Below are 15461 nucleotides of genomic sequence, written 5' to 3'. Positions count from 1 at the left end.
CATATCTGAGAGGATCTCCATCCAATCAGGTAAACCAAAAATTAAATAATAAAATATTCTGTACCCTACAAGTAAGAGAAAACACATGTAGCTCATATAAAATGTTTACCCACTGTAAGGGGTAATTTAAATTTATTTGATTACTTTGGGGAGTAGTTTTACAACTTTTATAAAAAATCAAGATAGATTAGTATAAAATACTATCATTCATAAGATATTCTTCTTCTAGCCTGTAGGGGGACAATATTTCCCTGTGTCATTGACTATGCAATTTGATTAGACTAATATAAGTAGATATCGGTTTTCATTTTTTGAACAATAGATTTTAGAATTATTGGAATTTTGTCTTAGTTCCTGCCCATACTACCCCTACCATGAATCAGGTAGACACCAGACAAAAATTATTTCTATCCCTCTGAATAAATTAAATAAAAATGGTCTTTAAATTTATTTTTATTTTTATTTTTTTTTGCTTTTTGGGTCACACCTGGCGATGCACAGGGGTTACTCCTGGTTCTACACTCAGAAATTACTCCTGGCGGTGCTCAGGGGACCATATGGGATGCTGGGATTCGAACCCGGGTCGGCCGCGTGCAAGGCAAACGCCCTACCCGCTGTGCTATTGTTCCAGCCCCCTCCTTTTATTTTTTTAAGAAAAATGAAAATAATATACAAAAGCATGGCACAAATATATTTTTATTAAGATGTATATAAGTAAAACTAATTATAAATTTAAAACTTTCTAGATATTACACAACCCATATTAATGTTTGTAACTGGTTTAACACATAGTGAAAATATTTTTTCTTTCTGACACAGATATATAGTTTCACACATTTATTTCACCACATGGCACAAAATTGCATTAGTGCCTTATATGGTGCAAAATAACCCTAATAAATTCTTGGTGAAAAACTTTTAAACTGTGTGTGTAAAAATAGTACACTGCTATTTACTGAAAAAATGGTTTCCTTTTGTCTGTATTTGCAGAGTAAGATACCATGGGGAAAAAAATATCTGACTGTCATTCTTTAAAATCACATTATTATGTAATACAAAACTAAATTTTTCACCTTATAAATACTTGAGAATTTACACATGAATAATTAATTTTTAGACTACCTTTAATATACTGGCTTTAAGAAACCTCAGGTGAAAAATAACTTGAGCATTTCTTTTTTTTTTTTTTTTTTTTTTTTTTTTTTTTTTTTTTTTGCTTTTTTAGGTCACACCTGGCGATGCACAGGGGTTACTCCTGGCTCTGCACTCAGGAATTACCCCTGGCCGTGCTCAGGGGACCATATGGGATGCTGGGATTTGAACCCGGGTCGGCCGCGTGCAAGGCAAACGCCCTACCCGCTGTGCTATCTCTCCAGCCCCAACTTGAGCATTTCTAATAAAAATGTTGCTTATGTCAGTAAAATTTGTTTACTGAAGATCTTAAAAATTTCAGTAATTATTACATAGCATTTGATTAATATAGCATATAACTGTAAAAACACATTTTTGAAAAAAGTAGATATGTACATATTATAATTGTAAGTGCATTAAATATAGACACTATAAAGATAACATACTGTTTTTAAGTATAAATGAGAGGCATATATAAAAGCAAAATCTATTATATCACATCTCATTCCATATAGCACCCACAAAATTTCATGTTTATTATTTAAACCAAGCATGTATTTAATATAAAATTTACCACATTTTTAGAGCTATCTTTTTAAGTACCATATCTCACACTAAAAATAAAATAAAACAAGGTACCTAAACTGTATCAGTAGAAAGTATAATGGCTACGCACTTTTTAAATGTGACTGTTGACTTCTATACACCTGAGTAAATAATAATTTCATTAGTTTTGAATATGTTAATTTTTCTAACCCCATCTTAACAAGATATAAAATAAACATTTTGGTTTGCAGTAAGATACAGTTGAGATTTAGATGTATGTTTATATGTATAACTGTGATTCAATACAAGTTGTTAACAGCAATATTATTTTGGTCAAAGTCATTCAAACATTCTTATATCCTCTCATACATATTACTATAAATTTAAAAATTCTGAATTGAGTCATTTATTTGAGCTTTTATGAAGACCTTGGAAAAATTTAATAGTAAACTGAATCCCTGAAGAGCACCCTGAAAGAAATGCACCAACAATTTGCACATAGAATCTCAAGAGTATAAAAAATGAGCACCGGTGATTTGGAGGTTCCAGTGATTATGTCATCTTGTGCCACATTTCCAACTTCAGTGTTCATATTACTTGAACTGCAAGACCTGTAGTCATATGCGGAATACACTTTCCACAGAATCCTCCACATCTGCCATAGACTTTGGTTCCATCCTAAGAACAGGGAGAGACAGAATTATAGGAGAATCTTACAAACTTCCGTCTGAGGACACAGGAGAAGAAATACCTGACTGCAAATCTTAGTTAAATTTTGACAGTTACATGGGGAATCAAAGATGAAATCATTTTCAGAGGCTAGTAGAGTGCTTGTCTTACATATAGCCAATTGGGGTTCGATCCTCAGCATCCCATAGAGTCAACCTCACAACATCTCATACTTTATACCACTGCTGTACCAAGAGAAGCACACCACATTTAATGGGGTGTAAGGTAGAAGACAATCCACAAAGGCTCAAACTCTAGTAACATGTTAATGATCTCTTATACAGGGGCTTAATCGCTCCAAGATGAAATACAACAATTTTTACACACTTTGCTGTAAGGAAATCTTTTTGGATCACTGTTAGTCTGTAGGGAGCCATTTTACCTTACTGATCTTATCCTGTCACTATTTGTTTAATCACTAGCTAACCCCATGCCACACCTAGCAAAGGTTGCCACTCCTAATCTTACTGATCTTATCCTATCAACATTTGTTTATTACTAGCTAAATCCCATGCCACACCCTGCATTTCTGTTGGGGGTCCTGGCACCATCTCCTCCCAACAGGGAGGTATAAATACTGTAACTGCCATAGAATAAATGCCTTTTCTCCCTCCTCTGGGCTCGGTGTCTGTTCTTTCGGCTGCGCCCTATGAAGGGTTCTCCCTGCTGAACAGAACGAGACCTCCACATCGACTTCCACACCTGGCGCCCAACGTGGCTGTCGAATTCACGGAAAAAGTGAGTATTTCTGAGGGTAGCCTTTCTCTTGGCACACACCGTGGTGCGGGAATGGCCTACTTACCCTCTGATTCCTCCATCCCTACCTACTCCTGGGAATCCCCAGTTATTTGCATCCTTTGTCTCGCTAATTTTATTTGGATCTTAAATGAGATTTTTAAGGCGAGAAAAAGTCAGCCATTTTCAGAGATTCAGCACCGTGTTTCCGAAATTGAGATTTTTTTGAGGAAAAAGTATGAGAGTTCAGAGGCTTCCTCAGTCTTTGGGGATGAGGCACCCCCCCATGCAGGGGACTGACTCCTCCCGCGCAGAGGCACCTCCGAGACTTTATCCTGTGACTTCTGATATTCCCGATCCCTCTCCTCCGGAACTTAAATCCTTGCCCCTGGAGGACAAGGCTACCCAGGTAGATGAGGAGGAGAGGTGTAAGCTGGAGGACAAGGCTACCCAGGTAGATGAGGAGGAGAGGTGTCAGCCGTCAGCTCCACCACTCCATTATCTGTCCCATGACACTGCCTTTTTTAATCCCCCATACGCCAGTGAGGCACCCCGCCAGCTTGCCCAGGACACCGCCGCCTTAATAAGGCAGCTGGTTCAGGAACTAGTGAGTGCCCTGCAGCCTTCTACCCTCTCCCAAGAATCTAGTGCAAACTCGGTCTCTCCTCTGCCCTGCCACACTCTAGCTTCAAAACCTATGGCTGCCTTCCCAGTTACCAGATCCCATTCTCGGCCCCCAAATACCCCACCTCTGCCACGGCTCCACCTGATGATCCCTCAGACAGAGAAGTTGAGGAGGCCGATCAGCCTGAGGAAGGGGCACATTCCCAAGAGGAAAATTCCCCTCAGGACGTAGCTCCGCAGGCACCAATCCGCCAAAGCTACCGTAGATTGAAATTCGAAGACCTGAAAGATTTAAAGGCTGCTGTCTCTTCTTGCGGTCCCACTGCTCCTTTTACGCTTGGCCTTTTGGAGTCCTTTTGTGAGGGATGGCTCACGCCGAACGACTGGTTCTCAGTCGCTAAGGCTGTCCTGAGTAGGGGAGACTATCTCTTGTGGAAAGCAGATTATTTAGAACGATGCCAAGAAATGGCGCGCCGCAACGTCGAGGCAGGAGGCTCTTCCTCATCCTGGATCTTTGCTAAATTTCAGGGTCAGGCACCCTTTGATTCTAATGAGGTGCAGGCTCAATTTCCCCCAGGGCTACTTGCCCAAATACATGTGGCTGCCCTCCGGGCCTGGAAGGCACTTCCCTCTAAAGGGTCGGTGGTAACATCCTTAGCCAAGGTTCGTCAGGGAGCTAACGAGCCCTATAGTGATTTCATAGGGCGCCTCACGGAGGCGGCTGAAAAACTCATGGGAAACGAAGAGACGGATAATGAGCTGATCCGCCATTTGGCCTATGAGAATGCTAATCCCATCTGCCAGGCCACACTCCGCCCCTATAAGCGTGGGAAGACCCTCTCAGAATACATTCGGCTATGCTCCGAGGTTGATCCCACCACCCAAAAAATAGGGCATGCTATAGGGGCTGCCTACAAACAGTTCTCTATTCAACCATTGAACAGTCAGAACAAGCTGTGCTTTGGCTGTCGGCAGCCTGGACATTTCTTAAGAAACTGTCCCAATAAAAAATCGCGGCCCAGACCTAGAAGTCCTTGCCCTAAGTGCAAACAGGGTTTCCACTGGGCGTCAGAGTGCCGCCAGAAGGCCAGGCCGGGAAACTGGGCACAGGGCCAGCCCCAGGGCCCCCAGTCTGCTCCCTCTCCCGTGTCTGGGGCACCTCAGAATCATGGGCCGTTCAACCCATCGGCGTCCAGCCCCCAATTCGCTCCCTCTCCCATGACTGGGGCACCTCAAAATCATGGGCTGTTCAACCCATCAGCACCCAATCCCTCTGCAGAGCCATCCCATACTCAGCCGGATTGGATCTCTGTGCCACCTCCCGCACAATATTAGTTAAAGAACAGGGACCCCAGATAGTGTATGTCAACGCCTGTGGCCCTTTGCCATCTGGAACTTTTGGCCTAATTATTGGGCGAGGCAATATGCTCCCTCAGGGCGTGCAAGTACTCCCCGGGATTATAGATGCTGATTTTCAAGGGCAGATTGGAGTAGTAGTTGAATCACTCTCCCCATTTTCAGTCTTGGACGCTGGCGCGCGGCTAGCACAGCTAATACTCATTCCTATAACAACAGTACAAAAACCACCCCCAATGTCAGAGACTTTTGCATTTTTTGCCCAACACATTCTTAATCACAAGGGCCTGATGACTTTAGAGATCAACGGGAAGGAATTTTTAGGTCTGATTGACACTGGTGCGGATGTAACAGTCATTGCTGAAAAAGACTGGCCAAAAAGGTGGCCCCTCACCCCCTCATTGACTCACCTTCAGGGTATAGGTCAATCCCAAAACCCTATGTTAAGCTCATTTACGCTTGATTGGCGCACCAAGGAGGGAAAATCCGGGATGGTACGCCCCTATGTTCTGCCCGGGCTCCCACTCAATCTCTGGGGCAGGGATATTCTTTCACAGATGGACCTTATACTAATTGATGCCACGGGCCTAGACATGCTCCTTTCAGCAGGTTATTCTCCCGGAAAGGATCTAGGAAAATACCTCCAGGGCACGCCTGCGCCGCTAGCCCTCGAACCAGTGAAAAATGACCGCGCAGGCTTAGGTTTATTCTCAGTAACTGCCACGGCTCCTCCTGCACCCCATACGGATAAGATCATATGGAAGTCCAATGAGCCTGTATGGGTGGACCAGTGGCCGCTTCCCACTGAAAAATTACAGGCCGCCAGGTTGTTAGTGCAGGAACAACTCGCGGCGGGACACATAGAACCCACCTCTTCCCCCTGGAACACACCCATTTTTGTTATAAAAAAGAAAAACGGCAGTTGGCGACTGCTGCAGGATCTACGAGCAGTAAATAAAACCATGGTCATTTTCGGGGCGCTTCAACCTGGACTGCCGTCCCCAGCAGTCATTCCTTCAGAAATGTATAAGACAGTACTCGATTTAAAAGACTGCTTCTTCTCAATTCCCTTGCATCCTGATGATCGCCCCCGTTTTGCCTTTAGTTTGCCAGCTATTAATTATAAAGAGCCCATGCAACGTTTTCAATGGAAGGTCTTACCCCAGGGAATGGCAAATAGCCCCACACTGTGTCAAAAATTTGTGGCTCAAATTCTTGCTCCCATTAGGGCACAATGGCCCGACATCTATATGATCCATTATATGGATGATATACTGCTTGCTGGATCTGACCCACAGGCCACTATGCTCTGTTGCAATCAGGTGATCCGTGCGTTTACTCAGTCTGGCTTTCAAATTGCCCCCGAAAAAATTCAGATCGCTGACCCTTATACCTTTCTTGGATTTCGTCTTCAGGGGTCCCGTGTACTTTTGCAAAAAACGCAGCTGAAGCTTACTTCATTAAAGACACTACATGATTTTCAACAACTGCTTGGGCATATTACATGGCTCAGTCCCTATCTGAAACTTACCAAAGGAGACCTTATGCCCCTGTATGACCTTTTGCGCGGTGATGCTGACCCTTCTTCCCCTCGGAGTCTGACACCAGCAGCCCGAGAATCCCTAGTTCTCATAGAAAAAGCGATTGAAGGTCACTTTGTTTGCTCTCTAGATTATCAGCGCCCTTTTCACCTCCTTATCTTCGCTACTCCTCATTCCCCCACGGGCTTAATTTGGCAGGAAAACCCTGTTTCTTGGATTCACCTTCCTGCCACACCAAAGAAAGTTCTTGTACCCTACTATCTCTTAGTGGCATCCTTAATTATTGAAGGAAGAAGTTTCTCTCACAGACACTTTGGTCTTGAACCGGCTTCTGTTATTCAACCCTACAATAAGGAACAGATAGATTGGATTCTTCAAAATACTGATGATTGGCCCATCGCCTGCGCTTCCTTTTCAGGAATTTTAGATAATCATTATCCCCCCAATAAGTTGATACAATTTATGGCTTTACATCAATGGGTTTTTCCTGTTGTCACTAAGACCAGCCCTATCCCTGGGGCTAAAGTGATTTTCACTGATGGATCCTCTAATGGCCAGGCCGCCTATTCCTGTGAGGGTGAGACTGTTTCTTTTTCCACAAAGGAGTCCTCTGCTCAGCTGGTTGAACTCACAGCTGTTCTAATGGTTTTTAAAAATTTTTCCCTTCTTCCTTTCAATTTATACACGGATAGTGCCTATGTGGCCTTCTCTATACCATTACTGGAGACTATTAGTTACATAAAACCCTCCTCCCCCGCAACGTCATTGTTTTTGCAAATCCAACAGTATATTCGCTCCCGGCGAGCTCCATTTTTCATAGGTCATCTTCGTGCCCACACTAACCTCCCTGGGCCACTGGCGGCAGGTAATCACTTGGCAGATTTGGCCACCCGATCTTTCACAGCGCTAACTCTACAAGCAGATCCGCTGCAGGAGGCCACAACTGCACATGCCCTTCACCATCTGAATGCTCAAACTCTCCGCCTTATGTTTAAAATCACACGTGAGCAGGCACGGCAGATTGTGCGCCAGTGCCCTTCCTGTGTATCCCTTCTACCCGTGCCTCACTTAGGGGTCAATCCCCGAGGACTAGTCCCTAATGCCATCTGGCAAATGGATGTCACTCATTCCTTCCTTTGGGCAGCTTAAATATGTGCATGTGACTATTGATACCTTTAGTGGGTTTATTTGCGCCTCAGCCCAGACTGGAGAGGCCTCAAAAAATGTCATTGCTCATGTCTTGCACTGCTTTTCTGTACTGGGCAAACCACAGCTAATAAAAACAGACAATGGTCCAGGATACACTGGAAAAAAGTTTGAGTATTTTTGTAAGAAGCTGCAGATTTCCCATCATACAGGGATCCCCTATAATCCTCAAGGGCAGGGGATAGTGGAGCGAGCCCATCTCACTCTTAAAACATATATTCAAAAGCTCCAGACAGAAAAGGAACTGTACCCAGCCTCACTTTCCCCTAAGACGTTACTATCTCACGCTTTGTTTGTCATGAACTTTCTTATACTGGACAAAGAAGGTCGCAGCGCAGCGGACCGTTTCTGGCATACTTCCACCAGCCACACTTATGCAAAAGTAAGGTGGAAAGACCCTCTGAGTGGTCTATGGAAGGGCCCTGATCCAGTCCTTATATGGGGCCGAGGATCAGCCTGCATATTTGATGCTGCTGATAGTGTAGCCCGCTGGCTCCCCAAACGACTGATAAGGCAGGTCGACACACCTGCTCTGGCTGAACCGACTTCCACCCAGAGAATAAATGAATCCTCTGAGGACAGTGTCCCTTCTGCCACTGCCCAGGAACTTGCTTCTGCTCAGTCAGCCGCGTCGGGAGTGACCAACTAGTGGTCTCGCTCACAGAACAGTTATTCAGACTTGGCCTGGCTGGAGCAGGAACCAGTGTTACTTCAAGACCGAAGATGATGCCCGTAGGGCAGGATCGGGAGTCTCAGTGTGAATGTGGTGAGTGGGGTGCGCACCCGCGTGAAAGATGGACCGGTCCGAGTGTGTGCAGGAGTAAGATTTGTGCGTGTGCTCCTAGTGTGTGTGCAATTGTCTCATTATCTTTCTTAGTTCTGCTTACTTTTCAACAACTTTGAGAAGGTTTTGCCAGCTTATATCAACAAAAGTGCTTTCTTGACCCGTTTTTTCAACAAGCAGAAAACTGGCTGCTCAGGCAGAGAAACGGGGAGCAATGTTCCCAATCGGCCGACAGGGCTCACTTTGCCCTGGGGACTGCTCTTTCCTTTCTCAGTCTATCAGTTTTTTCCTGCCATTCTTGAAGGGTCAGATTGATCGATCAAGTATATATTTGTGCACATGTGTGATGTTTATTGTCTGACTGTCTGTCTCTGTCTGTGGAACACTCGAGTATTAGAGCTAGTTTAAAGTCAGTAATTCTTAGATCTGGGCAAACAAAATCAAGGGAGGTCAGAGTGATATGGAGCCCAGCAATTTAAAAGATCTAAGTATCTTTGGAGCTTGCTAGATTCAGGTCTAAACAAAGATTTCTAATCAGAATGTGGCGCCTACAAAGAAATTGAAATTTTCAATCCAGATTTCATATTGGGAGAACATTAATAGTTATTAACAGTTGAAATCCTCTTGAATTCTAGTAAGCTAAACATATCTATTGGACTTACATTCCTCACCCTCCACTTTTACAGGTTGTAGATTGGACCATGCCAGGACCCAGTATCTGGGCTAACAATTCCTTTCTTTTACCCCCTCCATGGGATTCACAGATGCCTCAGCTGCCGAATAAAGAAGAAACACCTTTTAATTTTTTCTCTAGGATACTCACTTGATCCTGTCTGCATTGGAGTGCCTCCCTGTCTCCCTCTTCACTTTCAGACTTGGATTCATACCAAGTCCCAAATTCATACTACCTCTGATCACTCACAAAAAGATTTTTCTTTTCTGGTGATTGTGCATTATCTACCTGTCTCAATTCTTCCCTCTCAATCCAAGATTCTCCCCACAGTATAATTTTATTAAGGGCCGGATCGCATATGGTTACCAGTGAACCTGACCAGAGAATGGCAATGCTCCCCCGATAAAGGGCTCCTGACTGAAGACCTGACACAACTGCTCCGGCACTCCTGACAATTCCTTGGGCCCCTGATCGCAGCTATCCTGGACTCATTGCTGTAACCACCACTGATGCTGTTGCAGGAATAGTTCTTCAAGCCTCGGTCCAAGACACACAACTTCGTCTAAACATGACAAAATGACTCTTACCACCTTTGGACAATGCAGGCTACTGTCAACCGTGATGTTGAGCAACAATTGGACACTCTACAGCAAGTGCTACTTTGGGTCCAGGGCTGGGTTAATATCTTAGAGTAACAAATGAGATTTTCGAGTGTTTAAGGATCTTTGGCTTGATTTGTAGGACCTCATCTTCCCCCAGTTCTTTACCTTGAGGATGCCGGGCTCCCAAGGATTTATTCTTGTGGATCAGGTTGCCAGGCAAAGCACTGCAAGGGAGGGCTGATACCCCGGCCCGGCTCCCTGCGAGGTATTCCGGTATAGCTTAGAGGTTACTCCAAAACCAAGGATTGATGGGGCCTATGAGGAGCCCCCTGCATAGACCCGATCATCCTTTCCTTCCTCTCCCTGCAAAAATGGAGTCTTTATGTCACAAGGGATACCGGACAATGCCTCCCCTGACCACATTTAATTTAAAACAAAACAGGGGGAGATGTAGGGAGCCATTTTACCTTACTGATCTTATCCTGTCACTATTTGTTTAATCACTAGCTAACCCCATGCCACACCTAGCAAAGGTTGCCTCTCCTAATCTTACTGATCTTATCCTATCAACATTTGTTTATTACTAGCTAAATCCCATGCCACACCCTGCATTTCTGTTGGGGGTCCTGGCATCATCTCCCAACAGGGAGGTATAAATACTGTAACTGCCATAGAATAAATGCCTTTTCTCCCTCCTCTGGGCTCGGCGTCTGTTCTTTCGGCTGCGCCCTACGAAAGGTTCTCCCTGCTGAACAGAACGAGACCTCCACATCGACTTCCACATTAGTCAATATTGTTCATAACAAGCAATACAAAATAAATTATTTAGCATCTGCTTTTGGGGCAGGCTTGGGTGGTTGTGGGAAAATTCAAAATAATGGTGGGAAGGTGTAATGGTGATGGGACTGGTTTTGAAATATTGAATGTAATCAGTTATTGTGAACAACTTTATGAAAACAAAATTTAAAAAAATCTTAAAAAGAGTGATGATTTAAGAGACATTTTTGACAAATAAAGAGGAAAAGTATCTGAATGATAGGAATTCTAGAGAGAAAAATAGAGAAAAAAGAAAAATAGATAAAGATAATAACTCAGAACCTCCAAAACTGAAGAGGAAAATATGTGCACTGATCCAAGAGACCCAAATAACAGGCAATTGAAATCAATCCAAGCAATATAATAACATGACACATTACAATCAAAATATCAAGAACTAAAAATAGAGGTATACTTCCTTAGAGTGGCAACAGAGAAGTGAGAATTCACATAAAAGGGGTAATTTGTATTCACATTCACAAATGAAATTCTATAATCAGGGAAATAAAAGAATGATACATTCAAAGTACTGAATAAACAGACCTCCAAGAAATTATTTACCCTGCAAGCTTAACATATTTGATGGAATGATAACATTCTCAGACAAATGAGAGATAAAGATTTAATGAGTGTAACCTATATGTGCTAGGGATAATGAATTACCTCTAGAAAGAGGTGTTGGAAATACATTATATGCCTAAAAGTCAATTATCAATAACTTTGCAAATCACCATTCATTAAGTAAAAAAGTTAGTAAAAGCAACGACAAATATGAAAATCATCCAAAATTCATATAGATAAATCACAGCAAATTTCTTCATATTAATACTTTCACCAAATATCAACAGACTGTTCTCTCTCATTATAAAGCACAACATCTAAATGAATAAGAAAGCAAATCTAACCTACTGATGTTTAACAGAGATGTCTTTAAGGCCAATCATAACCAAGAGCACTTAGGGAAATGTTGGAAAATAATCAGTCTAAAGGTAGATGTCAGGAGACAGGAAGAACCATATTTGAATCAAGCCAAATGATATATTTTTAAAAAGTAATAAAAGATGAGAATAATCATTAGATACTGATTATTATATTCAAGGGATCAAGTATCAAGCTGACTTATAATAAGCGTATATGTATGCAGCAAATTATGCAAAACAATAGACCTGATAATAGACCTGATGATAAGGTCTATAATACATAAAGAATGGAAACTATAAAACTATAGTTTACATTACATAAAGAATGGAACTATACAACTACACATAAAGAATGGAAAACACTATAAAAAAGACTCTTCAATCCCCCAGAGCTGAACACATATTCTTTTTTTCAGTGCACATATGACATTCTTCAAGATAGACCACATGCAAGGACACAATCTTGGTGCTCAAAAATTTCCCTGCCCCTCCCCAAAATAGAATTTGTATCAAAAATATTTTCAAAAAACAATGCCTTAAAGGTAGAAATTACATGTTAAAAAGAAAGCCAGATAGATCTCTAACATTTGTAAGTGTAAAACATACTGTTAAATAACCATTGGATCAAAGAATTTTGAAATGAAAGAGAAATAAATATTCTTTTAACTGAATAAATATAAAGACACAAATACTTGGGGCCTCTGGGACACAGAAGAAGCAGTGCTAAATGAACACAGTAGTAAAAGGGTTTATGCAAATGAAAATTTATGTCAGGAAACAAGAAAATGCTTCAATAAATAACAAAATTCACAGCTTGAGAAACTATAAAAAGAAATGAATCTCAAAGTATAAGGAAGGAAACAGTAAAAAGTAGAGCAGAAATCAATGATATAGATTTCAAGAAAATTATTTAAAGGTCAGTGAAGCTTGGAGCTGAGTCTTGGAATATAAACAGTACAGACAAACCCTAAATTAGACTCCCAAGATAAAACTCAAGAGATAAAACAGTACAGACAAAGCCTTAGTTAGGAGATAAAAACCAAAGAGAGATAACTGCACTAAGTCAGATCAGAGATGAACGAGGAGAAGCTACAACAAATGCTTCATAAATACAAAAGATTATAAGAAATTACTATGATCAACTTTATGGAACTAAGATGAAGAATCTAGAAGAAAGCCCATTCAATTAATTAAATATTCTCCCCACTCCTAGATTCATTTCTAAAATCATACCACCTCTCAAAATGAAATCAGGAAAAAGTAGAAAACCCGGACAAACTAATCACAAATAAGGAAATTAAAACAATTAAAAATCTCCCCAAGAACAAAACCCTAGGTGCAGATGTATTCTATCGAAACTTTCAAGAGGAATTATTATGTATATTCCTCAAGGTCTTCCAAAACACAAAAGAACAGTATTCCTTAATATAGCTAAAAACACAAATTCTGAGTTCATTATTCCGTAAGAACATCGATGCAAATATCCAAACCTTAGTGAACCGAATTCCCAACATATTAAGAGTATTAAGAGCAGCGATGTACCGTGATGAAGTGAAATTTATTGAGGATGCAAGAATGGTTCAAAATATGCAAATCAGTTAATGGACTAAACCAGAATAACAAAAGAAAAGATTGAAATAATATAATCATGTCAATTGATTGATAGAGAGTTTCACTATATGCAACATTCATTCATTATTTAAAAAAACAACCACCTCTCAACTTATAAAGATATAAACAGCATACTTTAAAAATGGATGTGTTAGAACATTTTATGACTGAAACACAATTGTGGAAAATTATGTAACTTTTAATCTCACAGTTATTAATAAAATGTTAAAAAGATAGTAACAGCCATCAGAGAATGGAAAGATAGTATCCAGGGGTAGCGTGCTTGCCTTGTACACACCTATCTGGGTTCAATTCCTGGCAACCTAAATGGTTTTCTAAGTCCTGTCAGGAGCAATCCCTGAGCACAGAGCCAGAAGTAAGTTTGAGTGTTTTGTGTGGCATCCCCCTCCAAAAAAAAAAAAAAAAAAAAAAGATAGTAACAGCCATATACATCAAGCCCATAGTCAGCTTAATCCACAGCACAAATCTAGAAGCCTTCCCTCTGAGAACAGGCATGAAGCAAGAATATCCACTTTTTCCACTACTATTCAATATAGTTCAGGAAGGTCTTGTAAGAGCAATCAAGAAAGTAAAAGAAATCAAAGACAGTCAAATTAGAAAATAAGTTCAATTATCATTTCTCACAGATGACATGAAAATTATGCCTTAACTACTTCCCTAAGTATTTAGAAATATAAATCAACACAGAAAAGTAAAAGATTAAACATAAATACATAAAATTAGTCATGTGTCTATAAACAAATAGTGAACTAGAAGAGAAATTTAAAAAATATTACCCCAGTTAAAATAGTTGTTTTAGTGGGACTCCAGTAAAATGGTCCTCTAGTTCAGAAAAACAAACCTGTGGGAATCAACTCAACAAAGGACGTGAGGAGCTGAGAACTGAAGTCTTTTGGGCTGGAGCGATAATACAATGGGTAAGGCACTTGTCTCACACGCATCAGACCCAGGTTCAATCTTTGGCACCACATATAGATCCCTGGCACTGTCAGGAGTTATCCCTATGTGCAGAGTTGGGAGTAAGCCCTGAAAACCACTCAGAAAAAATGAAGGAAAAAGAGAAAATAAAATTCTAAATAACTGTTAAAAATATAGAAAATAAACACCAGGAAAAAGAAAATATTCATTGTTTGTGGATTGAGAGAACCAATATTGTTAAAATGTTCATCCTACCTCAAACAGTATACTAATTAAATGAAATTTATGCAAAATTTAAATTAATGTAAATGTCAATGATATTCTTTAAGAAGTCATATGCTATTAAAATTTTTATAGAATTATAGTTTCCCAAACCCCGAAGTATTTTCAGAAAAAAATGAAATAAAAGGTTTCACATTCACTCATTTTAAAGCATATGTAAAGCTACAGTAATAAAAACTGCAGTGCTGGAATAAAGATAGACTTTCAGGACAATGAAATAGAATTAGAAATCCCAGAGATAAATCCTCAGACATGTGGACAGTTAATCTATGAATAAGGTGTTAGATACATGCAGTGGAGCAAAGATAGCATCATTAACAAATTTGGTCTCAGGAAAACTAAATAGCAAGTGGATTAAATAATAATTTTGTCCACAATATTCAAAAATATGATTATAGCAGAAGTCATTTTTGTCAAAAGAAAAATTCATAAGATAAAATGGAATAAGCTGGAGCTATTGATGGTGTTAATTTTTGTGCATAGCAGCTATGATCTTATAACCAAGATCCTAATTCATAGTGGGCAGAGTAATGTGAACTAATACACAGAAATTTTATGTAATAAAAGCCTCTCGAAATGATGTGCTAACAAGCCATACCAGTAACAAAATAAGTAGATTCTATATTAAATGTGTGTATGATATGAAAGAGCATAACAATGTTATCTAGATCCTGTTTTTAAAACCCCATTTGGGTTTGGTAACTGAATTGGGGGTCGAGGTAACATGAAGAATTCGTAAACAATAAAAAGGTTCTGAATATTAAAGGACAAGAAGTTAATGTAAAATCAAGCATGAAATGAACCCAAGTTGTTTTGGCAGCACTTGCCCATGTTTTGTTTCTCAAGCAAAAAGGGATCACAAGTAAAAAAAAACCTTAGAAGTTCTGATCTTGATATGCATTCATAAAAACCCATACTGATTACTAAAGAAACCCAATGATATTTTTTAAACAACAAATTGTTCTA

General features: G+C 40.4%; 1 protein-coding gene across 1 annotated transcript in view; it reads right to left on the bottom strand.

Annotated features, from left to right (window-relative positions):
• Positions 1-594: 594 nt before the first annotated feature.
• Positions 595-15461, bottom strand: part of ADAMTS20 (ADAM metallopeptidase with thrombospondin type 1 motif 20) — a 249176-nt gene continuing 234309 nt past the window's right edge. Inside the window, exon 39 of the mRNA XM_055143422.1 lies at positions 595-2355. Within this exon, the coding sequence (XP_054999397.1) occupies positions 2266-2355 (90 nt within the window). The 3' untranslated portion in view covers positions 595-2265. The remainder of the gene's footprint in view (positions 2356-15461) is intronic.

The sequence above is a fragment of the Sorex araneus genome, chromosome 6, assembly GCF_027595985.1.
Source record: "Sorex araneus isolate mSorAra2 chromosome 6, mSorAra2.pri, whole genome shotgun sequence".
NCBI lineage: Eukaryota > Metazoa > Chordata > Mammalia > Eulipotyphla > Soricidae > Sorex > Sorex araneus.
The sequence above is the reverse complement of the archived record's forward strand: the minus strand, read 5'-3'. Positions and strand labels throughout refer to the sequence as shown.